The sequence below is a fragment of the Bufo bufo genome, chromosome 5 (genome assembly GCF_905171765.1).
Source record: "Bufo bufo chromosome 5, aBufBuf1.1, whole genome shotgun sequence".
NCBI lineage: Eukaryota > Metazoa > Chordata > Amphibia > Anura > Bufonidae > Bufo > Bufo bufo.
In genome coordinates, this window is record NC_053393.1 from 142391568 (window position 1) to 142419299 (window position 27732).

Consider the following 27732-nt stretch of genomic DNA (forward strand, 5'->3'; position numbering starts at 1 on the left):
CCCGTTGAAAATGAATGGGTCTGCACCTGTTCCGCAAAATTGCGGAACGGATGCGGACCCATTTTGCGGACGTGTGAATGGACCCTTAGTAGTTTTTTTTTCCACAGCAGTGGGACAGGTACAGGTACCAATAGTGTACTATGACTACTACTAAAAATTTCCTACAGTGCTTCTTAGGCTCCGTTCACATCACGTTTTGCACCTTCTGTCAGAGGTGTAGGTCTAGAGGTCTCAAAATGCATACGTGACGGAAGGCTCAAACGTATCCTACTGTATAGGCATACGGTAGGATACGTCCCCCACACAGTCCCTCTCTACAGTAGTTTAGTGCATTCACTACTTTCCTACTGAATTCTTTTGCAGAATTTAACCCCTCCACCATGAACAGCACAGCCTCAGATGAGGTAGAGCCTCCAGCTGTGCTGCTTATGTTAGAAGCAGGAGCGTACACAGATCTCATAGGACCCCAGCACCACTTGAAGTGCGTCAATTGCTCACAGGTAATGCTGGACATGCGAAACGCCCCATATTTCAAACAAGTTACCTTTTTTGGAAAAATTTTACAAATTGTACACACAACACAGTTGACTTTGGCCTCACCCACTTTATTCGCCTTTTATGCCGGAAAAAGTGGAACAACTTCAAAATATTTGGTGCTCATTCTGAACACCATATTTCTCAATGTATTTAAACTAGAAAACGCATTAATACTTTGATAAATCTGCTTCCCTTTAAATACAAAGTTCACTGGCTGTCTGCAGCCACCACTAGGGGGAGCTCAGTGAATAGGAATTAATAAAACTACTATTGAAGTTGTGATAACCTCTTTGCACTGAGCTCCTCCTAGTGGTGTCTGTGTGAAAATGCTGTGTTTTCAAATAGGGAAGAGATGAACATTTGGTTTCCTGTTCTTCTGATCCGTCAGAACAGAAAAAGACGAAAAAATATAAAAACGGAAAAACGGATCCATTATTTTGAGCATTCGTTGGGTGGGCATGCATGACTATTTCTCCCCTCTAAAATAACGTATCTCTGATGGAAATTACAGAAACTGATGCACAATAAGAACAACGCATGCTCAAAATAAAAGATTTATTTATTTTTTCTTCTGAAGGATCAGAAGAACAGAAAACAAAACGGTGATGTGAACTCGACCTAATCCTCAGTTGTCCCTGAATTGGTAAGATGGAGACTAGTTTAATGATGTCGCCCCATAGACTACACATAGAGACAGCAATTCCGCTCCCTAACTCTTATTCACAAAATCACCACACAGGACATTATAAAGAAGCGGTGAGCAGTAGCGATATGAATAAAGCACTTGGTGTGACATATAACACTTATTATTAGTTGCAGAATCTGCTGAACAGTCAGCAAGTTCACAGACCAGAGTCTTTAATGTACACAGATTACAGATGGCATCTTTTTTAGCTGCACTGGGTCTTACAAGTTACATGCACATTTCCATATTCTATGTATGCACTCACTCATTTAATACAAACATGTACCGTATACAGAACAATATAAGAATGCGAAGGAAAATACCTGAAAACAACTCATAGTTCTTCTAGTCCAGTCTGCAGCACCAGCTCTACCAACATAGTCCAACTGCACACATTATGCCGCCATAAATGCTTCCACATGTGCAGGTTATAAACTAGGTCCTTCCAGAACCATAATCAATGTACTAATCCCTTCTCTGACCAAATTCCTTGTCTGCCCTGCCCTATCCTTGGTGGTTAGTCCACTCTTGTGTGTGCTGCTTGTGCGGTGCAGCTGCAGAACCCAGTGAACCTTCTCTTACCCATGACGTATACTCTTTCATTTGGTGTTGGTTGCTATGGGAACCACTGGCGTGCCCCCTCCAGAAGCAGTCCTGACAGAGCTGGTAATTGTGACACTGCTGGCAGCGATAGCGGAAACCCATCATACTCTCACTGTGGCAAAAGGAACACTCGACGGGGTGGAAGACTGAAAAGAGAATATTTCACAATTAAAACTTATAAGAAAGAGGTTAATTGGGCTCTAGTCAGACCTAATCCATATGGTAGTCCAGGGGTCGGCAACCTGCCGCACGCGTGCCAGAGGTGGCAAGCAGACCAAATTTTGCTGGAATGCTAGCTGACACAAAAAATCTTTTGAGTCTTGTCGCCATTTGTAACTTGCTCTGCCACCGAGCTGTATATTAATGACAAAACACGTCACACACGACTCATCTGCTAGGCCCGTCCATCACACCTCCCAACCTGGCCTGCACATAGTACCGTAGTAGAGTCTCATGCTCAGCTATCGTTCCTGTCTTCTACTTCACTGCTACGATCCTCCTCTTCAGGGCTGATACAGAAAGGTATGTGAATGGACGGAATGGGGTGAGCTTAGGGACAGGGGAACGAGCTCTTTGACTAGTTTGGGGGTGAGGGGAGGATGGTGAAATGGGGGAAGGAGGATGGCGGCCAGTTTGGCAGGGAGGAGTATGGAAAAATTAGGTAACGAGCACTGTGACTAGTTTGCAGGTGCGGGAGAACCCCTAAATTAATTCACACCCCAGAGCAGTTCCCTTAATAAATTATAACCCCTGACATAAATTCAAATTGACAGATCCAAAAATCAATTTAGACCCCAAAATTAATTTAGATGCCCCTCCTCACACAAGGTCATGCTGAAATCATATACAGTACCGTGACTCGTTCAGGGGTGGGGGAGAGGATGGTGAACTTGGGAAAATAGGGGAACAAGCACTGTGACTAGTTTGCGGGTGGGAAAGAGGACAGTGAACTTGGGAAAATGGGGGAACGAGCATAGTGACTAGTTTGAGGGTGGGGGGAGGCTGGTGAGCATGCATGTAATTGCTGGGGGGTGAAGAAGAGCCAACTTTCTGACTATATGTGGTGGGAGGATGGTGAGCCTGCATTTGGTTGCTGGGGGGGATGATGGGGAGCAAGCTGACTACTTGGGAGGTGAAGGGGATGGTGAGTCTGCATGTGATTCTTGGGGGGAAGGGGGTGGCAGGAGGATGTTGAGCCTGAATGTGATTGCTGGAGGGATTAGGGGCTGGTTATAATGGGAAACCAGCTTTCGGACTACTTTGGGGGATTGAGGGAGTGGTGAGCCTGAGGGGGGATGGGGAACAAGCTTTTTAACTACTTTGGGGTGTGTGGTGGGGATGGTAAGTATGAATGTGATTACTCTGTGTGTGTGTGGGGGGGGGGGGTGAGATCTGGATGTGATTGGTGCATTGGGGTGAGAGTATGGCGGAGTACTCTAAGTGTATGGTTGGTTTGGGGGGGGGGGGGAGTCCCCATATATTAGTCCCTTAAGCAGATTCAGATGAGCAGTGACATGCTTTATTATCCATATATTTGCTGGAAGGCAATAAAAAGCTGGAAACTTCATTAAACTGTGCATGTCAGGCAGTGTTGTTGAGAATTGTGGGAGGGAGACGTTGCCAATAAATACCAGTTTGTGTTATATGACTTTGTATGGCACGGCACACTGCGCGCTTCAGCTTAGATTTTTTTTCCCAGCACTCCATACAAAAAAGGTTGCCGACCCCTGTCGTAGTCCATTACCTATATTCCAGACTTGTTACATGTCATGTAAGGGAATGACCGTCACTTTGTTTCACCCCAGAAAAAAGCACAGACCTCACAATGATATATAGGTCATCAACATCACATCAATGGTGGTCCAGCTACCAGCATCCCCACAGATCAACTGTTTGAAGGGGCCGCAGGACTCGGGTGAGCTGATCCTGCCCAGATATACGCTAGAAGTAAATTTCTGCGCCAAAAATTTGGTCAATGCGCCAGAATTTTGTCTGAGCACCCAAAATTTGTCTGTGGTCCAAGCTTATAGAGTAGTTTCATGGTCTAAACTAAGTTTATGGCACCTATAAGTTGGTGTAGTTTCACACTCTAGTCTAAGTTTAAGTTTACGGCACTTACGCCAATTGGCTTCGTTTCCTCCCAATAATGCTCCAATTTTTTTTGGCTTGATTTAGGCCACTCCCCCTTTCCTACAAAACCACACTCATTTCATGTTAAGTCACACCCCTTGTCAGATGAGGCTTGACATGCTTAGAAAGAATGTAGTAAATGTGATGCAATGCACTCACGCAAGATTTCTGAGGCATTTTCAGGGGCGGACTGAGAACCCTCAGGGCCCCCGGGCAAAATAAATCAAGGGCCCCCTTACAGGCCCCACCCATGTTCTGCTGCAAGCCCCACCCTTGTCCCGCCTCCATGTCCCGCCTCCAGCCACACCCTACACAATCTTTAATAAGATTTCAAAGTTAAAGCGACACAAAGGCACCCAGACCCCTTCAGCTCATTGCAGTGGTCTGGGTACAGTGTCCTTTTGCAATCGAACTGCAATGTTCTAGAGAAACTGCATTGTTTTCGTTCCAGCAATAAGTCCGCTCTACTGGATGGCAGCCCACCTGAGGGCTTCCTGGAGTAAAAACAGACCTTTGGTCCGGTATCTGACGCTGGACGTCCTCAACACTCTGCATGATGACCTCCCAGGCGTCAGATTTTTCCCATAGGAAAGCATTGATTCAATGCTCTCATATGGGGTGATCTAATCTCAGCGTCCATTAGTGAGCCTCTGTTAGAAGCAGTGTGGGCATAACTACTGTGAAGGGGGCACATATCTGGGCATAACTACTGTGAAGGGGGCACATATCTGGGCATAACTACTGTGAAAGGGGGGGAGGCCCTTCACAGTAGTTATTAACCCCTTTCAGCAGTCCTCTTCAGTGAATGGGGACTGCTGAAAGGGGTTAATAACTACTGTGAAGGGCCTAGCCGTCTGAGCAACCCCACAGATCATCCCCCCACCCACCTTGTACTTGTTCCACTGATCCGCTACTTGCGGGCTACATGGGCATGAGTTTAGTCACTTCGGTGCGCAAACCCATCCTGCGGCGCGTGATCCCGCGAGACCCGTGACCTACAGCAGCGGGTCTTGCGGGATCACGCGCTGCAGGACGGGATTGCGCACCGAAGTGACTGAACTCATTCCCGCTCAGCCCACAAGTAGCGGAACAATTACAAGAGAGGTGGGGAATAGCCAAATTAAAAAATATTTTGAACCAAAAGGTGTTATGGGGGCTCTGTAAATGGCACTGTTATGGGGGCTCTGTGGATGGCACTGTTATGGGGGCTCTGTGGATGGCACTGTTATGGGGGCTCTGTGGATGGCACTGTTGTGGGGGCTCTGTGGATGGCACTGTTGTGGGGGCTCTGCGGATGGCACTGTTGTGGGGGCGCTGTGGATGGCACTGTTGTGGGGGCTCTGTGGGTGACACTGTTGTGGGGGGGGATCTGTGGGTGACACATATATAGCACCTTATGCATAACAGTGTCGCTGTGAGTGGATGACCCCAATTACAGGGTCTGGGGGCCGGCATCTGGTGTTGTAATGGCAGCAGGGCCCGGTGCAGTCACTGTATTCTATTACAACCGGCCCCGCTCACTGTAATACTAATATTCATATGTGATCAACTTGAATATCCCTTGCGATCCTCTCCCTCTCTGTACTCACAAACTCAGTAGCAGGCAGGCCGGGCGGCAGCGCAACTCACTGACGCCACGCGCCTGCTCTGCCTGCTTCATTCATAAAGTGGGAGGAGCAGGCGCGTGACGTCAGTGAGTTGTGCTGCCGCCCGGCCTGCTACTGAGTTTGTGAGTACAGAGAGGGAGAGGATCGCAGAGGATTTCAAGTTGTTCACATATGAATATTAGTATTACAGTGAGCGGGGCCCAGTGTAATAGAATACAGTGACTGCACCGGGCCCCGCTGCCATTACCAGGCCAGCATAACATTCGGAATCGGGGTGCTGGGCACAGTGCTCCAGACTAAAAAAAATACCTAGTAGCCATTGGCTCCTGAACTGAAAAATTTAGGAGCCAAATTACATTTTTAGTCGCCAAATCAAAACTGAATCAAAATTTTGGTATCGTGACAACGCTACGCCGATCAGATTGGCGTAGGGTTGTTTCGATACCAAAGTTTTGATTCGCTTTTGTCACCATAAAAAAGTATTGCTATACTCAATACCGTGCAAAAAAAACACCAAAAAAAGCCGCGTGCTTGGGGTGACAAGGTGACTAAAAATGGCGAATGCTCACCGCATAGGAGATATTTTTTAATAATTTAATAGTTTGGACTTTTCGGACACAGCGCTATGTAATATGTTTATTTATTGTTTATATATTTTATATGTAAAATTGGGAAAGGGGGGATTTAAACTTAAAGAGGACCTTTCACCTGTATAAACTATGTGAACTGAGTATGCTGCCATATAGAGCGGCGCCCGGGGATCTCACTGCACTTACTATTATCCCCGGGCGCCGCTCCGTTCTCCCGTTATAGGCTCGGTACCTTTGCTTTGTAAGTTATAATAGGCGGGTCTTCCCTTGTCCTGTGGGCGTCTCCTTCTCCTAGGCTGCAGCGCTGGCCAATCGCAGCGCACAGCTCACAGCCTGGGAGAAAAAAACCTCTCAGGATGTGAGCTGTGCGCTGAGATTGGCCAGCACTGCAGCCTAGGAGAAGGAGACGCCCACAGGACAAGGGAAGACCCGCCTACTATAACTTAAGGAGCAAAGGTACCGGAGGGCATAATGGGAGAACGGAGGGGCGCCAGGGGATAATAGTAAGTGCAGTGAGATCCCCGGGCGCCGCTCTATATGGCAGCATACTCAGTTCACATAGTTTATACAGGTGAAAGGTCCTCTTTAATATTTTAGGGTACTTTCACACTAGCGTTTTTCATTTCCGGCATAGAGTTCCCTCACAGGGGCTCTATACCGGAAAAGATGTCTTCAGGTCAGTCTTTTTGACTGATCAGGCAAAAGATAAAACCGCAGCATTCTACGGTTTTATCTCTGGCGAAAAAAACTGAAGATTTGCCTGAATGCCGGATTCAGCATTTTTCCCCATAGGAATGTATTAGTGCCGTATCCGGCATTTAAAATACCGGAATGCCGGATCCATCCTTCCGGTTGAACCGTGCGATTTTCACGCATGGTTGCTAGGATGAAAGTCTATTCACTGTATTACTTTCCCTTATAACAACATGGTTATAAGGGAAAATAATAGCATTCTTTAATGCAGAATGCGTAGTAGAAGGTCAATATAATAAACATTGGTGGCGCAGTGCGCCCCCCCAACACCCCAGTATAGTAAACATTGGTGGCGTAGTGCGCCCCCCCCCAACATAATAAACATTGGTGGCGCAGTGCGCCCCCCCTCCCTAGTATAATAAACATATAAAAACATTGGTGGCGCAGTGCCCCCCCCCCCCCCCAGCACCCCAGTATAATAAGCATTGGTGGCGCAGTGCGTCCCCCCCCAACATAATAAACATTGGTGGCGCAGTGCGCCCCCCCTCCCTAGTATAATAAACATATAAACATTGGTGGCGCAGTGCGTCCCCCCCCCCCAACATAATAAACATTGGTGGCGCAGTGCGCCCCCCCTCCCTACTCCCTAGTATAATAAACATATAAACATTGGTGGCGCAGTGCGCCCCCCCTCCCTAGTATAATAAACATATAAACATTGGTGGCGCAGTGCGCCCCCCTCCCTAGTATAATAAATATATAAACATTGGTGGGCAGTGCCAATGAGCGGCGCCCCCCCCCCCAGTATAATAAACATTGAGTGCGGCGCTCCCCCCCCCAGTATAATAAACATTGAGTGCGGCCCCCCGTATAATAAACATTGGTGGCGCAGTGGGCAGTGCCAACGAGGGTTAAAATAAATAAATAAAAATTACCATGGTAATGGACCATGTGATGGAGCTCAGTGACGTCACCACAGGTCCTGAAGAAAGAACAGGAGACCGGCAGCTGCGCGATCAATTGGAGGAGGTGAGTTAATTTTTATTTATTTATTTTAACCCTCATTGGCACTTCCCACTGAGCCACCAATGTTTATTATACGGGGGGGCGGGGGGGCGCCGCACTCAATGTTTATTATGGGGGGGGGGGGGCGCCACACTCAATGTTTATTATACTGGGGGGGGGGCGCCGCACTCAATGTTTATTATACTGGGGGGGGCGCACTCAATGTTTATTATACTGGGGGGGGGGCCGCACTCAATGTTTATTATACTGGGGGGGGGGGGCGCACTGCGCCACCAATGAAGATAACTGAGCTGTTAATACAAATACAGGAGGCGGGTGCCGGAATCAAATAGCGGCACCCGACCTCTATGACAGGGAGCTGCGATCAGTGGCAGTTAACCCCTCAGGTGCCGCTCCCTGTCTTAGAGGTCGGGTGCCGCTATTTGATTCCGGCACCCGCCTCCTGTATTTGTATTAACAGCTCAGTTATCTTCATTGGTGGCGCAGTCCCTCCCCCTGTCCCTCTTCTTATTGGCCGCGGCAGCAGCAGCACAGGGGGAGGGAGAGACTCTTCCACTGCGCTGCTGATAAGAAGTGATAGTTCAGCTTCTGTCTGTGCCCGCCGCTGTATTCAGAGCTGCGGCGCGGCTCTAGTCACAAATGGAGCCCTGGGGGATAACATTAACAACACATAATGTTATTCTGCGGCGGGCCCCCATCCCGCCTGGGCCCTCGGACCATGCCCGAAGTGCCCGACCGGTCAGTCCGCCCCTGGGCATTTTCAATAGTAAATCTGCCCCACTGCCTTCATATAACACACACTTTGATCCTCCTGAATATGCTTTAGGGGTTACAGCTGACTATACAAGCTACAAACTACCTTCCTTTCACTTCTGTACAACAGTCAGTGGGGCTCATTTGTCATGCCCCTACACCAGAAAACTGCAAATTGTGTTTTTATGCCACCCTTGCCACTCTCTGAAAAGGGGGCATGTTATGGGTGTGGGCAGAGCCATCAACTCAGCGTGGACTACCGAAGGATGCGTTAAATTTATGACGAGGCGTGCCCCTCATCCTAAATTAAGGGCATCCTCCTGTGGCGCAGGGGGATATCAAGACTGGCGTAGAAAATGCAGCTCTTGATAAATGACCCCCAACGTTATTAAGCAATGCCATCACCAAAGCTCAAGTCTTCAGACTCCTTCACAGATAGGAAAACCCATTAGACTAATTTGTTCCCAAGTAAAATTTTCTGAAAAACAACTCGACATAATACTTAAAAATCAAAGAGAGCTCATCTGATTGGATCCTCTCCTGATATTACATTGTAAGATAACACTGATTATAGCTAGTATTGAGCAAATCGAAGTCTATGAGGTGGACTTCGATTCGAGTTTCAGGAAAAATTCCATTAGCTGCGAAGCCGAATTTCCTCGTGCTTCAAGGTAACGAATCGATTTTTCCTGAAATGGGGTAAAAAAAGGAAATCATACTTACCTCATCCATTTGATTGAAGATCCTGCCCGCGATGACATATGATGTCACCACACTGGTCGATGTGATGATATCAAGGGTACATGCACACGTTCAGGATTCATGTGCGTAGAATCCGCACTGAAATCCGCAGGTGTTCGCAGGCAAATCTGTGCGGTCAATCCGCATTAATTGGTGCAGATTTGCATACGGATTTGCGTGCGGATTTGGTGCGGATTCGGTGCGGATTTTCCGCATGCGGATTTCACTAAGTGAATGAAGAAAATCCGGTCAGGAAAAAAAAAATGAATTGACATGTCGCGGATTTTAAAATCCGCACCGCAGGTCAAAATCCGCGCGGAAAAAATCCGCATTGTGTGCATTGAGAATTTCAAATTCTCATAGAATACAATGGACATGACCTACGGTGCGGATTTTCCGCACGCAAATCCGCGCGTAAAATCCGCACGCAATCCTGATCGTGTGCAGGGGGCCCAAGGGCTGCACAAAATTTTGCATTGTATCTTCAACCAAGATGGCGGCGGGCTCTTCGAGATCAAATGGATGAGGCAAGTATGATTTATTTTTTTTTATTACAAACTTAAAAGGGGTTCTCCAGGAATTAAAAAAATTCAAATACTTAAATATTATTTTATAATACATATATTCACAAATACCTTTCATTACTTAGAATGGCTCGTTTTGTCTAGGGAGCAATCATTAGGAGAAATAAAATGGCTGCAGTCCTATCAGTACACACAAAACCTGTACTAATCACACAGGAGGACAAGTTACTTCACCACAATGAGCTATAGTGCTGCTTCATCCTGCTCTCTGCTCTGCTTGCCAGGAATCATGATCCTGAATACAGGTGAATCTCTGTGGGAATAGAGATGATCGGAAGACATGAGAGGATGTGGCTAATGAGCAGCAGCACTTGTTTACAGTCTCCATTACCACAGCAACACATTACCACAGCCTGTCCTGCCCATCCACTGTGTACTTCATGTCTCCTCATAAACTAAATTCCCCAGAGATTCAGATAAATCTGTATTTAGGATCATAATCCCTGACAAGTAGAGAGGAGGAGGAAGAGTAGGATGAGGCAGCTCTTTACCTCAGTATTGTAAAGTAACTTGTCCTCGTGTGTGATTAGGACAGGTTTTGTGTGAAATAATGGGACAGCGGCCATTTTGTTCCCCCTGATGATTGCTCCCCAAACAAAACGAGCCATTATAAATAATGAAAGGTATTTGTGAATTTATTTATAATAAAGTAATATTTAAGTATTTTCATTTTCTTAATTCCCGTAGAACCCCTTTAAAGATTAAAGTCAGATGTGCGATCAGCGATGAATGCGGTACATGAGGGGTACAATGACAGGGAGCGGCACAATCGCCATTCCCCTCATTGCACCCACTATTTATAAAGAAATGCACTTTGTGACAAAGTAATTTGTCGCAAAGCAAATTACTTTTTTTTTTTATTTGCCGAAGCAGCCGAATCAAATTTTCCATAACTTCGCTCAATGCGAATTATAACAAAAAATCGGTGATTTGTGCTCTCTAAAAAGGTTTAACAGGACTTTATAGTGATGGCTTATCCTTAGGATAGACCGTCAGTATCAGGTCTGTGGAGTCGTCCGATTCTTGGCACCGCCATCAGCTGAACGAAAAGGTGAGTGCCATGTCCCTTTCACTGTTCACCAAGCACAGATCCATACATTTTGTTACCTCCGTGCCTAATACTGCAGCTCAGTCCCATCGAAGTTAATGCACAGCAACTAAAACCGTACAGAGCTGTACCTGGTAAGCAACGAAATGGGCGAACACTCATCAGAGTACTTTGGTCTTTTCAGTTGTACCCCCTGATATGATATTGATGGCCTATCCTAAGGAGAGCATAGAGCAAGTCTACACTTTATTGCATATGAAAGCTAGCAACGTACTTACCATTTTCTACATTCGCCAGTCGATGCAGAAGAGGTAACCAGACAAGACACTGAGGTGGTGGATCAGACATAAGTGTGTCCAAGAATGAATTTAAGCTAACTTTTTTCTGTTTGGATAAAAATAAAAATAAATACATAAAAATCATTATGATCATATCTATAGAAAATATTCAAGTTTTCAGCATATTGGTGAATTGTTGAGTAAGATTATTCTCTAACTATACTGTATTAGATAGATATGTCACATCTTCATATTGGTAGGCAGGACACATTTCACCTTCACTCTCTTTTCTAGCCTGTAAATCTTGCGTATGTTTTTTCCCATTATTACAGAAAGCTACTACTAGGCTAGAAGTTAGAAATGCAGATTTGCACATATGAAACTGGCTGACATGTTCCATGTGCACTTGGCAGCGGAAGGCATGTGTGTTGGTCTCATGTTCATATGTGTCCGCATTGCTGAGAAAAATTATTTTTTCATGTATGCAAATGAGCCCCTAGGACCAACAGGGGCGTTGCCATTACTCCTAGAGGCTCTCCTCTCTCTGAAACTGCTGCGCCCTCTGCAGTTTGACAGCGCCAGGTAGTGTTAACCTCATCACCCCTGGCGTGACTTTTCCTAAAGTCAATCAAAGTGCAGGGGGCAGTGCAGTTGCAGAGAGAGCTGAGCCTCTAGGAATAATGGTAACGCCCCTGTTGCACCTAGAGGCTCATTTGCATATATTAAAACATAATTTTCTCAGCAATGTGGGCACATATGAATATGGGACCAACACAGATGTCTTCAGTGGCCAAGCGCACATGTAACAGGTCAGTCAGTTTCATAGGTACAAATCTGCTGACAGATGCCCTTTAATAATGTATTGTGAAGCAGATTGGTACTAGAAATACAACAGAACAGTAAAAGCCTAAAATAAATCACACGTTTGTTAGAAATTGCACTCTGTGCAAAACTTTCCATTTTATTTGAGGTCATTAGAAGACTCTACACAAATAGGTTCTGTAACCAGTTTATTTTACCAAAATCACATCATTTGTCATATCATGAAAGGTAGGGCCTGTTTACATGCCTGTATCTGAGGTCCATGTTCCATTCCATACTTTTTTTTTTCAAAATCAGAAGTGGATGCCAGCAGGAGAAAAGAGGTAAAAAAATAAAAAAATAAATTAATGATAAAATATTTTATTACAAAGGAGTGACACACATCTGTAGACCCACAGGCATGAAACGTGCCTTTTTCGTATTTTTTTTTATTCTGCATACACTTAAGCTGATTTGTTTACCCATAACACCATTACATGGCTTTAATAAACTTTTAATAAATGATTAAACACAACTGTTCAAATGAAAATATTCTCCCTGCAATGGATCTAAAATTGTGCAGATCTCACTGGTGCGGATCATTAAAAAAAACAAGCCCCCGGCTAAAAATGCAGCATTAGATGCTGGTCGAAGTGTACAATTTATTTGACTGCAATGCATTCACATAGCGGAGAGTGCTGGTGTCTGGGACACAACAGCAGAATATTTAAGTAAAATACATTGGTAGCAAAAGGTCGAAATCAGCCTTTGCAGCTGTCTAAAATCATCAATGTATGGGCAACTTAAAGGGGTTGTCCAATGAAAAATATCTTAAATGTTTTGAAACCAGCACCTGGATCGGAATACATTTGTAATTACATGTAAATAACAATTTAGTATAGCCACTGAGCTATTCATTAAAATCCCAATGACAAATCTTCCATACTGTAGCATAGCCAGACAGATTTGTCATTCGAGGAAACGGCTCATGTTGGAAAACGGACAGATTCGTGCCGTATCCCATTATAGTTTATGGAGTCCGGCGGTGAACAGCAGTATCCGGCAATGACAGATCTGGTGACCTCCGGCAGGCTTTTCTCTGCTAGAACAGGTTATCTGCTTTAGCTGCTTTCTTCAGCAGTTTTCAGATGTCCCTGAAGAAAGGACTACACACAAACGTTCCTGCGCAAGTTATGCTTTATTTTTCTTGTTTTTCAGGGTTTAGTGTCCCTTCAAGACCATAATTGGCCACATTGTGGCTGATCAGTCATCCACAGGATCTTCATACAAACTAGACCACTAGCAACATGTCTGACTAAACTGAGTGGCCAGGGAGTCTGTGTATCTATTGGAAATATTCCTCAGTGAACCTCACCTCCTACTTCTAATGTGTTAATCAGCTCTGATATATATGCTGTGCTGTTTGTCTCATTCCCTGAGGATTAGGTTTACTAGGTTGCTAAATTCTAAAAAGGCGCTATAATCTACTTGTCTGCCTATGTACTGACTTCTTCCTGATTACCAGGTTCTGACCCTCTGCCACTTGACCTGACCCATGCCTGATCACTGTACTGACCCTGTGCTGCCTGCCCTTACCTTTGGACTGTTTCTCGGAATTTGCACAATCTCTGCCTGCCCCAACTTTGGACTGTCATTGACTACAAGTTTTGCCTGAACCCTCGGTGCTTTGCACCAGGGTCTCTGACCCAATGGGCCAGCTGTCAACCACACTGGGACTACTCCAGAAGGTAGGGGCCTGGTGGCTCACCTGCAGAGAAGTCCAGATCCCTTTATAGAGGTTAAATAATGAATACCAGGATAATGCCCTTAGGCTACATGCACACGACCGTGAGTGTTTTGCGGTCCGCCAAAAAAAATGGATGACGTTCCGTATGGCATCCGTTTTTTTTGCGGATCCGTTTTTTTTGCGTATCCATTGTAATAATGCCTACCCCTGTCCGCAAACTAGAAAAAAATAGGACATGCACTATTTTTTTTGCGGAGCAACGGAACGGACATACTGATGCGGACAGCTCACGGTGTGCTGTCCGAGTTTTTTGCGGACCCATTGAAATGAATGGGTCCGCATCCTATCCGCAAAAAAAACGGATCGGACACGGAAACAAAATACGGTCGTGTGCATGAGGCCTTAAGTTTAGCCCAAGAGCAAACCATGTAGTTGAGGCCTCATGCACATGACCATTGTGTGTTTTGCGGTCCGCAAATTGCTGATCCGCAAAACATGGGTGCGTTCCGCAATTTGCTGAAGGGCACGGACAGCCATTGATAAAACTGCCTTTTTCTTGTCCGCAAAACGGACAAGAATATGACAGGTTATATTTTTTTTGCGGATCACGGAACAGAGCAACGGATGCGGACAGCCCACGGAGTGCTGTCCGCATGTTTTGCGGCCCCATTGAAGTGAATGGGTCCGTATCCAAACCGCAAAAACTGCGGCTCAGATGCGGACCAAGACAACGGTTGTGTGCATGAGGCCCGATACAGTGGTTCCACACACACTGATTATTACAACTGTCATGTACTATATGATGTCCTATTTTCATTTTAAATAATCATGGAATAACCCCTTTAATGCAATAGCCACACAGTGCAGCCATGATGTGGCCGCTGTTCAGTGATATCCCTATAGTCATGCAATTAACTTGGTTTGTTCAGCATTCTTCGTTAATGGCTGTCACTCGAACACTGCAAACAGTAAACATGCTGCCAGTCATCTGCTGAACAAGCAACACTCGTTTCTTTGGGTGATCTGATCTGTCATACAACATTAAAAATCATTGTCAGCTATAAACAGAGGGTGAGCTGCCAGCAAATGAAAACTGTACGGGGATGAATGATCGTGTAAATGATTGTCCCCACACTAATGATAACTGCTGCATGTAAACAGGTGTTCTCCGACTACAGATATTGACAGCTTATCATAAGAATAGGTCATCAATATCAGATCGGTGAGGGTCCGAAACCCACCCTGATCAGCTATTTTGAGCTACTGGAACGCTGAAACTTAGAAGTGTATGGAGCGGAAGCAGAAGGCTCCGTACACTGTGTACTGAAGCTTTGCTCCCATTTATGTCGTATGCTGGCACAGTATATGGATCTGTCTGCCTCCAGCTATGTACACTGTATAGTTTCTGGTGCCACAGATGACTAATGTGAGTGTCGGACCCACACAGATCTGATATTGATAACCTATCTGGAGGAGAGGTCATCAACCCCTTTAATGAGCGCTGATTTGCATTCTGTATTGTTGATTGCCACTAAATAACAGGCTGGGTAAAAGGGCGCTGTGCTCCTCACAGATGTTAGAACAAAATATGGACCAATGGAATTTATTGCATATGAAATGTAACTTCTTGTATGGCTAAAAATTATTTGATTTGACTATTAGAGCTTTTATATTCATTCTTAGTCTCTGTTCACATTGGTGGTGTTTAGAGTTCTTTTGGGGGGGAGCTCCGTATACCATTAAGGTATTTTTTTTACATCAAGAGAAGTACTTCTGCAGTAGTATTCATGCTGTTAAATACACCCCAACCTAGTGTCAGTTCAGATAAGTCCTGTTTCATTGCTTTCGTTAAAAAAAAATTATAAAATGAAATCCATAATGTCATAGCCTTATAAAACACAAGATAATCATGACGTTGCATTCTTCTACCTGCTGTGAGAAGCAAGATCTTGCAGATTGCTCTGTGTAACCAAATGATGGTCCTTCAAACACAGCAGTTGGCAGTTTCAGCACCTCCTTCAGAAACTGGTCATACTTCTGGTATACCATGACACCACTAGAATCAGAGATCAGTGAGAAAATATCTATAAGAAGCAGAAAAAATTATAATCAGAGATTAAAAGGGAAATAAGGTGTCAACATTTTTTTTTTTACACAAAATTGGCAATGTTCCCCACAAAAATGTTTATTCTGGCCTGATAAAAAGGTACACAACGTAAATTGTAGTAAATGTAATCTTTTTATTGGTGACTGCATTTGTGAGTTATCCACATCCTTCTTGTCCTCAGCTGTGACCAATTCTCATATGCCTGGAAACAGGGGTAAATGTTAGCCAGGGGCTGAAGGAGTTTTTACACCAAGTGCATGGATTGCTGTAGATGTGCCTAATTTATGTGGTGCACACCTCGTCATAAATTAGCCAAATCTTATGGTGCCATAGGGGGGAATCTAAGAGCTGTATTAGACTGGCAGATCGTCTGCCAGATCATCGCTAAGGGCTCTTTCACACTTGCGTTGTTTTGTTCCGGCATAGAGTTCCGTCGTCGGGGCTCTATGCCGGAAGAATCCTGATCAGGATTATACCAATGCATTCTGAATGGAGAGAAATCCGTTCAGGATGCATCAGGATGTCTTCAGTTCCGGCGCATTACCGGATCCGACGTTTAGCTTTTTCTGAATGGTTACCATGGCTGCCAGGACGCTAAAGTCCTGTTTGCCATTGTAAAGTGTAGTGGGGAGTGGGGGAGCAGTATACTTACCGTCCGTGCGGCTCCCGGGGCGCTTCAGAGTGACGTCAGGGCGTCCCACGCGCAATGATGATGTAATCGCATGGATCATGTCATCCATGCGCATGGGGCGCTCTGACATCATTCTGGAGCGCCCCGGGAGCTGCACGGACGGTAAGTATACTGCTCCCCCGCTCCCCACTACTACTATGGCAACCAGGACTTTAATAGCGTCCTGGCTGCCATAGTAACACTGAACGCATTTTGAAGACGGATCCGTCTTCAAATGCTTTCAGTTCACTTGCGGTGTTACGGATCCGGCGGGCACCTCCGGCAAATAGAGTACACGACGGATCCGGACAACGCAAGTGTGAAAGAGCCCTAACGAGCATTTGTAGTAACGCTCGTTAGCAATGAACCGGGAAGTGTAATACTGCCACCGATTAACCTATGAATGAGCAAAGGCTCGTTCATGGGGAAATGAAGATTTTTAAACTGGCTTAAAAATCATTGCTTGCCAGGGCAGATGTCTAATCACGATCGGCAGCCAGCAAACAACTAGTCAGTATGGGGATGAGTGATGGCATTAGCGATCGCTCCTCCCCATACTCTGGAGGAGATTGTTGTATGTAGGTCTACTCTACAGGCAGAACGCTACCCTCCCGACAATCGCCTGCTACATCGCTGTATGTAATAACGCCTTAAGACTGGCCTAAAAATCCGGTCTTCGTAAATGACCCCCAGTGTCTTATGTGAGGATGGGAGATCATTTGCTGTCTTCAGTGATACCAACACAATTCTCATCTCCACTGTGCAATGGAACAATAAAAAGTAGACAATGTAATAACACTTTGGGCAGACAGATCTTTGTAAGTGTTTATTCATACAAATGCAGCGTCCCACTACGTGTGTGTGGGCACTGCTTAAAAGCACTTTTTTATATTATTACAAGCATTTGGTTGTTATGTGTAACTTCGCATTTGTGTGACTGCAAAATCCCTGTTAACAGGCCTATTAGGTGCAATTAATACATCCCACCACTAGATGGTGATAAAGTGCAGGTCCTATATATATTCAGGTCAGGCCTAGTGAGACAGATTAGTCAAGGCAGAGCAGATTAACAAGGATGTAGTCAGCAGAGAGCAGATCTGAGGTAGTCAGATCAACTTAGTGGGAGGAAAGATAGTGTGAAGACTTCGCAACACAGATTAGTGAGTGGAGCCAACTTCGCTAGAAGGTGTTTACTCAGATGTTTAGGAGCAGAAGAGCGTTTTCCTTCTGTAGCTGGACTATAGACTTGCATCCCTGACCAGTAGGAGAAGAGTTTGCCTCCCTGGAAAAGAAACAAGCATTCATAGGAATGCATCGGTGATAAGAGCCATGATTTAGGGCCACAGACACCTTTGCATAGGGGAGGTTTATAGCTTCAGGCAACCACACCAACCTTCTGAGGGACAGTTGAGTTTTCCTGTCTACACATACTTAGCTTGTAGGGAAAGTCAAGTAATAGGATCCAAGGCATCTAAAGGAACCAGGTACACCTAACCCACTGCTCCAAGACCAACCAAGCACCTGACAAGCCCTAAACAGTGGATTTACAGTATCGTCTCTGTACCATCTAAAGACTGCATAAGTGTACCACTGCAACTGAACATCCACTAAAGTAAAAGTTGTGAGTTGCATCTTACCACTGTCTACCTCATTATTACTACCTATGGTTGTACCACCATTAACGGTACTGGCGTCAAAACAAATTACATCCAAGGACTCAGCCGCAACAAGCACCCTAAGCACCCTTAACATCAAGGGCACCTCAACCACCATCTTGGCTGATGCTTCCTACCGCAGAGCGTGCCCCTGAGGATTTCGTGCTGTCCACCTCAACACTGTGCTGCCAGCCCAGGGAGGCTATCTGCTAACCGTGAGTAAACTGATGAACTGTGTGTTGTACCATTTGACCCCTCATCGGTCTACCGTGAACCTCACGTGTACCCCCTGAGACTGGCTGGCTGCACAAACAGAAGAAAAACTGCATTATAAACATAGCTAATGTGAACGTCGCATCAAATTCCAACAGCCCGACTCGAGTTTCGCCATCAACTGGCTTCTACTGTGGCACTGAAGTATATGTCCCTCAAAAAATTTGCTGATGGCAAAAAATAGGTCAGGAATTTGATACCACGTGGATTTCACCCATGTTTATAAGCGGTATTTCACCTGCTGCTTGTGAGTAAAGGTGGCAATACACATCCATCTAAGGGCAAATGTATTTTTTGTCCGTGTCCGTTCATTTTTTTTTGCAGAAATTAAGGAAATGACTCTGTGTGTGTTCCGTATGCGTATGTCCGCAAGTCCGTTCCGCAAAAAAACAGAACATGTACTATTCTTGTCCCTTTTTGCGGACAAGGACAGGCATTGTTAAAATGGATCCACAAAAAAAAAAAACGGATGTAACACAGGTTGGACTTGATGGACTTTTGTTTTTTTTCCAACCTTGACAACTATGTTAACATGGATGTCATCCGTTGTTTTTTTTTGCGGATCCGTGTTTTGCATACCACAAAATACATACAGTTATGTGCATGAGCCCTAAAGCTGATCAAAATGGACCATTTTGTTCAAAACAAAGGTTTTTCAGTTAAAATTTAAAAACGAACTAGACTTTTAGCCGACCATTGACAGAGCATTATCGTCTCAAAATAAGTCAGCCGCGTTTAATCTTTTCACCTGATAGTTGGATGAAAGATCTTTCATACAAAGAAAGAATCGTTCATGGATGAAAGATATTTCTTTGTAAGAACGTTCTCAGAAAGATCTTTCGTCTATTGCCCGGTTGCATTGAATATATATGGCCTGTTTGAACAATTGTAAAGGCCAATATGGACTAAAATCAGTATGGCTGCGTTTGTAAAGCGAACGTTCACCAGATGTTTGTTCAACTTCTGTTTAACCATCAACCAACTTCTATCTAATGGGTATCTGTACTTGTTGGTGGGGTCAGCAGTGACAGACTTCCCAGGAAGGGGTTGGTCACTTCCTGGTTACTTTTGACCAATATGTATGTAAGATGACTATATGACACTTTCTAATATACAGTATGTCGCAAAAGTGAGTACACCCCTCACATTTTTGTAAATATTTAGTTTTATCTTTTCATGGGACAACACTTTCATACAATGTAAAGTAGTCAGTGTGCAGCTTGTATAACAGTGTACATTTGGTGTGCCCTCAAAATAACTCAACACACAGCCATTAATGTCTAAACCACTGGCAACAAAAGTGAGTGAAAATGGCCAAATTGTGCCCAATTAGCCATTTTCCCTCACTGGTGTCATGTGACTCATTAGTGTTACAAGGTCTCAGTTGTGAATGGGGAGAAGGTGTGTTAAATTTGGTGTTATCGCTCTCACACTCTCTGATACTGGTCACTGGAAGTTCAACATGGCACCTCATGGCAAAGAATTCTGTGAGGATAAAAAAAAAAAAATGATTTGTTGCTCTACATAAAGATGGCCTAGGCTATAAGAAGACTGCCAACACCCTGAAACTGAGCTGCAGCACAGTGGCCTAGAACATACAGCGGTTTAACAAGACAGGTTCAACTGAGAACAGGCCTCATCCTTGTTGACAAAAGTGGTTGAGGGCATGTGCTCAGTGTCATATCCACTGGTTGTCTTTTCAAAATAGACATATGAGTGCTGTATGAGTGCTGCCAGCATTGCTACAGAGGTCAAAGGGGTCGGCCTGTCAGTGGTCAGACCATATGCCACACACAGTATCAAATTGGTCTGCATGGCTGATGATGCACAAGAAAGTCTACAAACAGTTCGCTGAAGACAAGCAGACTAATTACATGGATTACTGGAACCATGTCCTGTGGTCTGATGAGACCAAGATAAACTTATATGGTTCAGATGGTGTCAAGCGTGTGTGGTGGCGACTAGGTGAGGAGTCCAAAGACAAGTATGTCTTGCCTACAATCAAGCCTGGTGGTGGGAATGTCATGGTCTGGGGCTGCATGAGTGCTGCCGGCTGTGGGGAACCATGAATGCCAACATGTAGTGCGACATACATGATCCCCTCCCTTTGGAAACTGGGTGCAGAACAGTATTCCAACATGATAATGACCCCAAACATACCTCCAAAACGACCACTGCCTTGCTAAAGAAACTGAGGATAAGGATGCTGGACTGGCCAAGCATGTCTCCAGACCTAAACCCTATTGAGCATCTATGGGATATCCTCAAACGTAAGGTGGAGGGGAGCAAAGTCTCTAACATCCACCAGCTCCATGTTGTCATCATGGAGGAGTGGAAGAGGATTCCAGGGGCAACCTGTGAAGCTCTAGTGAACTCCATGCCCAAGAGAGTTAAGGCAGTGCTGGAAAATAATGGTGGCCACACAATATATTGACACTTTGGGCACAATTGTTGCTAGCGGTTTAGACATTAATGGCTGTATGTTGAGTTATTTTGAGGGCACACCAAATTTACACTGTTATACAAGCTGTACACTGACTACTTTACATTGCATCAAAGTATCATATCTTCTGTGTTGTCCCATGAAAAGATATAATAAAATATTTACAAAAATGTGAGGGGGGCACTCACTTTTGTAACATACTATAGCTTTTGTTGATTTTCTGTGCAGTTTTTTTTATTTCATAAATCATGTCCCCTTGTTGGGCAATTCTTCTGTGCTGTCAGCAGAGTAGACCTGTCCATAAAATGGCCACTGATGTAGGGTCATGTGACCAGGCAAAAATAACTCCAGACACATCACTCTGCCTTCTCCACTCAAATACCACATCTGCCATCTGCACTTGCAATGTTGAGAATTTAGTGCAGATGGCAGAAAATGGCACAGAATATCAACAAAGACTATATTAGTAAGTGCCATATTGTCGTCTCACAAGCACATTGATCAAGAGTAGCCGGAAAGTGGCCAACACCTTTAAAAATTCCAAATTAGAGAGTATTTCATCTAAAACAATATAGCTGACACGAAAGCAAAGTCCTCATTTTGAGCTAGTAAACAATCATAAACAAAGAAAATGCCTGCCTGCCTGGGTGCTAGTGAAACTGTGGTTTTCTTACTTATAGCATCAGCATCAACATTAGATCAGGCTTTGCACAACAAGCAGGTCTTGCAGCTTCCAGAGATTGAATGAGCATTTCACTCATGTATTTATCCCAAAAGTAATGAGCCCGGCAGTTACACCTAAGTTTGCTTCAGGCTAGGGGAACATTGTGTACTGGAGTGGGGGAAGGAATGGCAAGTCCCACTAAAAACACATACAGTGGCATGAAAAATTCGGGCACCACTGGTCAAAATTACTGTTACTGTTAACAGTTAAGCAAGTTGAAGATGAAATGATCTCCAAAAGGCATAAAGTTATAGATGACACATTCCCTTTGTATTTTAGGGAAAAGCTGCTTTTTATTTTCATCTTTTACATTTTCAAAATAACAAAAAAAGGAAAAGGGCCCAAGTAAAAATTTTGGCACCCTGTATGGTCAGTTCAGAATAGCACCCCCTTTGGCAGGTATGACAGCTTGAAAACGCTTTTTGTAGCCAGCCAAGAGTCTTTCAATTCTTGTTTAAGGGATTTTCATCCATGTTTTTTTCATGTTATCCAGAATTTCCTGGAATTTCATTGAATCCATTCTACCCTCTACTCAGAAAATACTCTTTGTGCTATTGGCTGCAACACAACCCCAAAGCATGATTGATACACCATCATGCTTAATGGTTGGAGAGATGTTCTTTTCATGACACTGTGTGCTCTTTTTGCTCCATACATACCTTTGCTCATTGTGGCAAGAGAGGTTTTCTTCTGATGACTCCTCCATGAAGGCCATATTTGGCGTAGACGCCATTCATATGGTAGCCCATACCTGTGACTGATTCCCTAACCATAGGGACTTGGAGGAGACATCAATCTGGAGAACTAAAGCATAGCACTATTATCAGCACATCAAAAATGTCCCCTGACGAACCAGTGTCTATACTGGTGAAACGCAGCATTGGGACCTTTTTTTATTAACATCTTTTTGTTTTGGACCTTTTATTTCAACAAATATATTTTCGGTTTTGGGAATAACGACCACTTTAAGGGCAGGGGCTATAAAGGGTTTAGCCACCGAGAGGGGGGGGGGGGGGGGGGGTTGGACCTTCCTGTAGGCAGGGAAGTTCCAGGTAAAGATCAGGGATATTAATGTTATTCTCATACACCTGGACTGTGAAGGAGAATTGGGACGTATTTGGTGTCGTTAACCCTACACAAGAAGGACACATTAATCCCACCTTCCACCCTATCTTGTGTCAACAAACGGTGAGTAGGAAGGACATTTATTGTCCCACCTCTTGAATCTGCCTGAGATTTTTGACTCTATATTTGATGTATTATATGGCGGTTTCAATAACCATTTGAATATCTATTTTTGTACTATTTATAGTTTTTTTTTCTTTTTTTGGAAGATATATTTTAAGGTATTTAATAAAAGGTATATTTTAAGAAGGGAGGGAATTTTATTTTTTTTGTGATGTATTACTCCTGATGAATAACCAATACTAGTGTTCTTTCCGTATTTGTGCAGTTGTAGCAGAATAGTAGAGCAATATACAACAACTCCAAAGTCTGCTAAGTCTTTCTGAAGGTGTTTTGCAGTCAAGCGGGGGTTTTGATTAGCCATTCTAGCAATACTACAAGCAGATGTCTCTGAAATTTGTCCAGGTCTTCCAGACCTTACCTTGACCTCCACTGTTCCTGTTAACTGACAATTCTTAACCCTTTCAAGACCAAGACATTTCTCACCTTCGTGACCAGGCTTAAATTTTCAAATCTGACATGTCACTTTATGTGGTGATAACTTTAGAATGTTTTTATTTCTCCAAGCCATTAAGAGATTGTTTTCTCGTGACATCTCGTACTTTATGTTAGGGGTAAATTTGGGTCAATAACTTTTACCTTTATATTATAAAAATCCAAAATGTACAGAAAATTTGGAAAATAAAATGTAATTTTCTAAGGGAAATTGAATTTCTCCAAATTAAAGACAAATAGTGATACCTCATTAGATAGCCTTTACTTAAGATTCCCTATATATGTCTACTTTATGTTGGCATCATTTTAAAAATGACATTTATTTTTTTGGCAGGATGGGCTGTAGTTTTTAATAGTACCATTTTTTGGTACATATGACTTTTTGATGTTTTTTTTATTTATTTTTTTGTGAGATGAAGTGGGCTAAAATTGCAATTCTGCCAGTGTTTTTTTTATTTTTATTTTATAAGGTTCTCCATGTGGTATATTTGAGAAGATAATGTTATTCTGTGGGTTGATACGGTTTTGGCGATACCAAATGTATATTGTTTTATTTATGTTCTACCACTTTTATATCATAAAATCACTTTTTATCTAAAAAAAAATTTTTTGCAGCACCAAATCGAAGACCCCTAACTTTTTGATTTTTCCATCAATGTAGCAGTGTTAGAGCTTGTTTTATTGCTGGACGGGCTATAATTTTTACCGATACAATTTTGGGGTCTTTATGGACTTTTTGAGCGCTTTTATTCCATTTTTTAGGAGGTGAAGCAGGCAAAAATTGTATTTCTGTCAGTGTTTTAAATTTTTTATGGGGTTCTCCATGTGGTATTTTTGATAAAATAATTTTATTCTGTGGGTTGATACGATTATGGAAACACAAAATTTTTATAGTTTTTTTTATGTTCTACCACTTTTATATCATAAAATCACTTTTTATTAAACATTTATATATTATTTTTGCATCACCAAAATCTAAGACCCATAATTTTTTTCCCCGTCAACATAGTTATGAGGGCTTATTTTTTGCGGGATCAGGTCATAATGGACGCGTTGATACCAATTATGAGCAGTTTATTTTATTTTTTAATTTTTTTTTATCTCTTATAAATGAGCCGAAAAGGCTATTTTACATTTTTATTTCTTTTTTTTTTAACTTTTTTTTTATTTTCACACTTTTTTTTATTGTCCCACTTGGATCTTAAAAATCCAGTGGGACTTATGGCTGTACTATACTTTGCAATGCTCTTGCATTGCAAAGTATAGTACAAGCAGGTTTCCTGGTAGATAGCAACACTGGACGGCTTTGCAAGGCGTCCGTTTGCCATGGCAACCATCGGGCCTCTGCCATCGCAGCGCTGCAGCCCGATGGTTGAGAGAGGGAACCCCCTCCCTCTATTAACCCCATGGATGTCGCTGCCGCGGCATCTAGAGGGTTATAGCAGGGTGTCAGCATACAGCTGACACTCCTGCTGATGGCGGCAGCTCAGGAACGGGGGAGGCAGGAGATACTAGGGCACATAGATGGAGGCACAGATCGGGGAAGGCACAGATCAGCTGATGCCTGATTTCAGGCTTTGATCTGCAAAGTGCAGATCAGAGCCTGAAACCGGCATTTTAACACTGCCGCGCTCTGATTGGTTAGTCTGTGCAGGCTAACCAATCGGAGCGATCGCCGGCAAGGGACCTCTCTAATTAGTCCCTTGCCGGCATTACTGGACTGTACACTGTCCCTGACAGCGGCAGAAGCTTTAATCCAAGCGCTTTGCAGCGTTTGGATTAAAGAGCTGCCATGACGTTTATATACGTGCTATCTGCACGGGGTATGTGCAGATAGCACGTATATAGCTGTATGGCAGTCGTGAAGGGGTTTAATTACATTTCGAACTGAGAAAATGGCAACCTGAAAACACTTTGCCTTCATTTATAGACTTCATCTGCTTTGTAGGCCTCAAGCATTTTCATTTTCAGAGTGTTAGGCAGCTGCTTAGAAGAACCGATGGCTGCTGTTTTTTGAGACAAGGTTACAGGAGTCTGGGTATTTATAATACTTTGAAATTTGCATCAACCATTTCCTAAGGATTTGTGAACAAGCCATAATCCTAACAGGCTATTTAAGGTCTGATACCTTGGTCAAAATTATCTGAGATCTCAAATCTCCTTGGGTTCCTATACGTTTGCAAGGTACTCATTTACTTTTTTTTACTCTAAAGTTGTAAAAAAACTAAATAATACACTGATATTGCTTAAAATATTGAAAAGCCTGTTTCATCTTTAACGTTACAACTTTTGGAGATCATTAAATCTTCAACTTGCTTAACTGTTCACAGTAATAGTAATTCTGACCAGGGGTGCCAAAATGTTTGCATGCCACGGTACCTAAAATTCTATAAAAATCCAGCCCATACTAAAATTTGAACTAAGCTCCTCAGCAAACCACACTTCGCTGAAACAACCCAGCTTTCTGGACTTTCTTTTACCGCACACATCTGAGCCTTCTGGGTTAGATATAGACCCCCAACGGTACTTTACCAGACACAGTGTTACATCAATCTAAGACAAGCATACTCATCCTATGTAATACACAGGTTAGAGAGATCTTCTGGCTGTCCTAAGCAATATTTCATGTCTTCTTTCTATTGTTCTGTTAAACAGCAGAGATGAGAACTCTGTTGACATTGCTGAATAGCTGACAATCAAACTCTGCTAACAGGAAGACAAATTGCTTGGCTTAGGTGAAATATTACGTCATGGACTGACAGTAATTCTGGGGAAAGGTAGCAATGTATCGGTGTTGCTGGTTGAGCGCTATAAAATGTCAACAGGTATCAAACGATGTACCCCTTTATAAATCCCATATAAGGCTACATCTTCAATATTGGATTCGGTTTTGAGTTCCATATATAAAGGGTATAGGAGAGCTAGAAAGGGTTCAGAGATGGGCAACCAGATTATTAAATGGGTCGGAAGATCTCTCCTATAATGAGAAGCTTAAAAATTGGGCTTTTAGAAGAAAGAACCCTTAAAAGAGATGTTATTTACATGTATGATCAATACAAATTGGGACAAGATTTATTCATTCTAATGACTTTACAAAGGACCAGGGAACATTTATCACGTGAGGAGGAAAAGAGATTTAGACATTACTATAGTAAAGGATTCTTTACAATTGGAGTAGTAAAACTATGGAATGCCCCAATAGGTAGTAATGGCAGATACTACTTCAGCATTTAAAAAAGGATTAGATGCTTATCTAATAGTAAACAACATTTGAGGATGATTAACCAATGAACAATCATCATATTTTTCGCCCCATTTTTTCCACTCAAAGGTTGGGTGAAATGTCCCTGTATCTTATGGGCAGAATACTAATGAGCGTTTCCAGCTCAGACCCCAATGTAATTTACATTGGGGTCTAAGCTGGAGTCTGATCTGAGGTCCTATTGGGGTCCTATTAACATTGAGGCTCTGATTGGGGCTGTCAGCTGAGGTCTGATTAACATTGGGGGTCTGATTGGTTGGTTTGACCTGCGGTCTAATGAAAAATGATTTTTTCTTATTGTCCTCCTCTAAAACCTAGGTGCGTCTTATTGGGCGAAAAGTACGGTAATATTGTACTGTATAATTGACCTGCTAAAGGTTGAACTTGGACCTTGCGTTTTCCAACTGATACAAGATAATGATACATATTCTTAAGGTCCCATTACATGGGCCAACAATCAGGGCAATTATAGGGAAGGAGAGTTCCTATGAACACTTCTAGAACCACCTGACCCTGGTCTAAGGATGGTTAGTATGATGTATGATAATGTCTCTTGGGCAAAAAGAGACCCTGCTTGCCGTGACCACAATAAAGGAGTGTATTAATACGTAACTTTTATTTTGGCAAATTAGAAAAAAATAACTGTGCTATATTGAAAACTGCTACTTATTGCAACACACCTAAGTATTCTTTCATATCGCTGCGGAATGGGAATTATTGGGTGTGCACCCCCATGATTCACTTTCTCCCCAACTGTTGTGTCCTTTCAGTTTGACCTGCACTGGCTACATCAGGGGTATTGGGCAAGTGTGAATGCACAATGCCGTATAGGTAGCTTCCATAAGTTAGGATCACTCATCATTACGACAGTATCCAATTATCCATCATCTAATCCCCCCCATTCTGCTGTAGTGTTGCAGAAAAAGACATGCTCAGGAACGTAGTAGTTCCTGCTATCTCAGAGCGCTACTGCGTCTTTGATCGGACTTAAAGGGTTTCTACCACCAGAAATACTGTTATGTTGCTGACTGATATAGCGATGCACTAATGTCCGCACTACATAACAGTCTGTTTCTAACATTTGTCCCTGCAGCC

General features: G+C 43.4%; 1 protein-coding gene and 1 long non-coding RNA gene across 17 annotated transcripts in view; one reads left to right on the forward strand and one right to left on the reverse strand.

The window, feature by feature from the left end:
- DTNA (dystrobrevin alpha) overlaps window positions 1-27732 on the reverse strand; it is a 328281-nt gene that overhangs the window by 84874 nt on the left and 215675 nt on the right. For 10 of the 16 annotated variants that reach the window (XM_040432328.1, XM_040432337.1, XM_040432335.1 and 7 more), the window contains 4 exons: window positions 15753-15907; window positions 12345-12374; window positions 11276-11381; window positions 1805-1971 (listed from right to left, as the gene is read on the reverse strand). In XM_040432328.1, the coding sequence (XP_040288262.1) occupies window positions 1805-1971; window positions 11276-11381; window positions 12345-12374; window positions 15753-15907 (458 nt within the window). The remainder of the gene's footprint in view (window positions 1-1804; window positions 1972-11275; window positions 11382-12344; window positions 12375-15752; window positions 15908-27732) is intronic. The other 6 variants (XM_040432338.1, XM_040432336.1, XM_040432340.1 and 3 more) reach the window with 1 other exon arrangement.
- Window positions 1288-26972, forward strand: LOC121001318. Its single transcript, XR_005779026.1, has 4 exons — window positions 1288-1300; window positions 19569-19574; window positions 25495-25507; window positions 26861-26972. It is a non-coding gene; the product is annotated as an uncharacterized LOC121001318 (long non-coding RNA).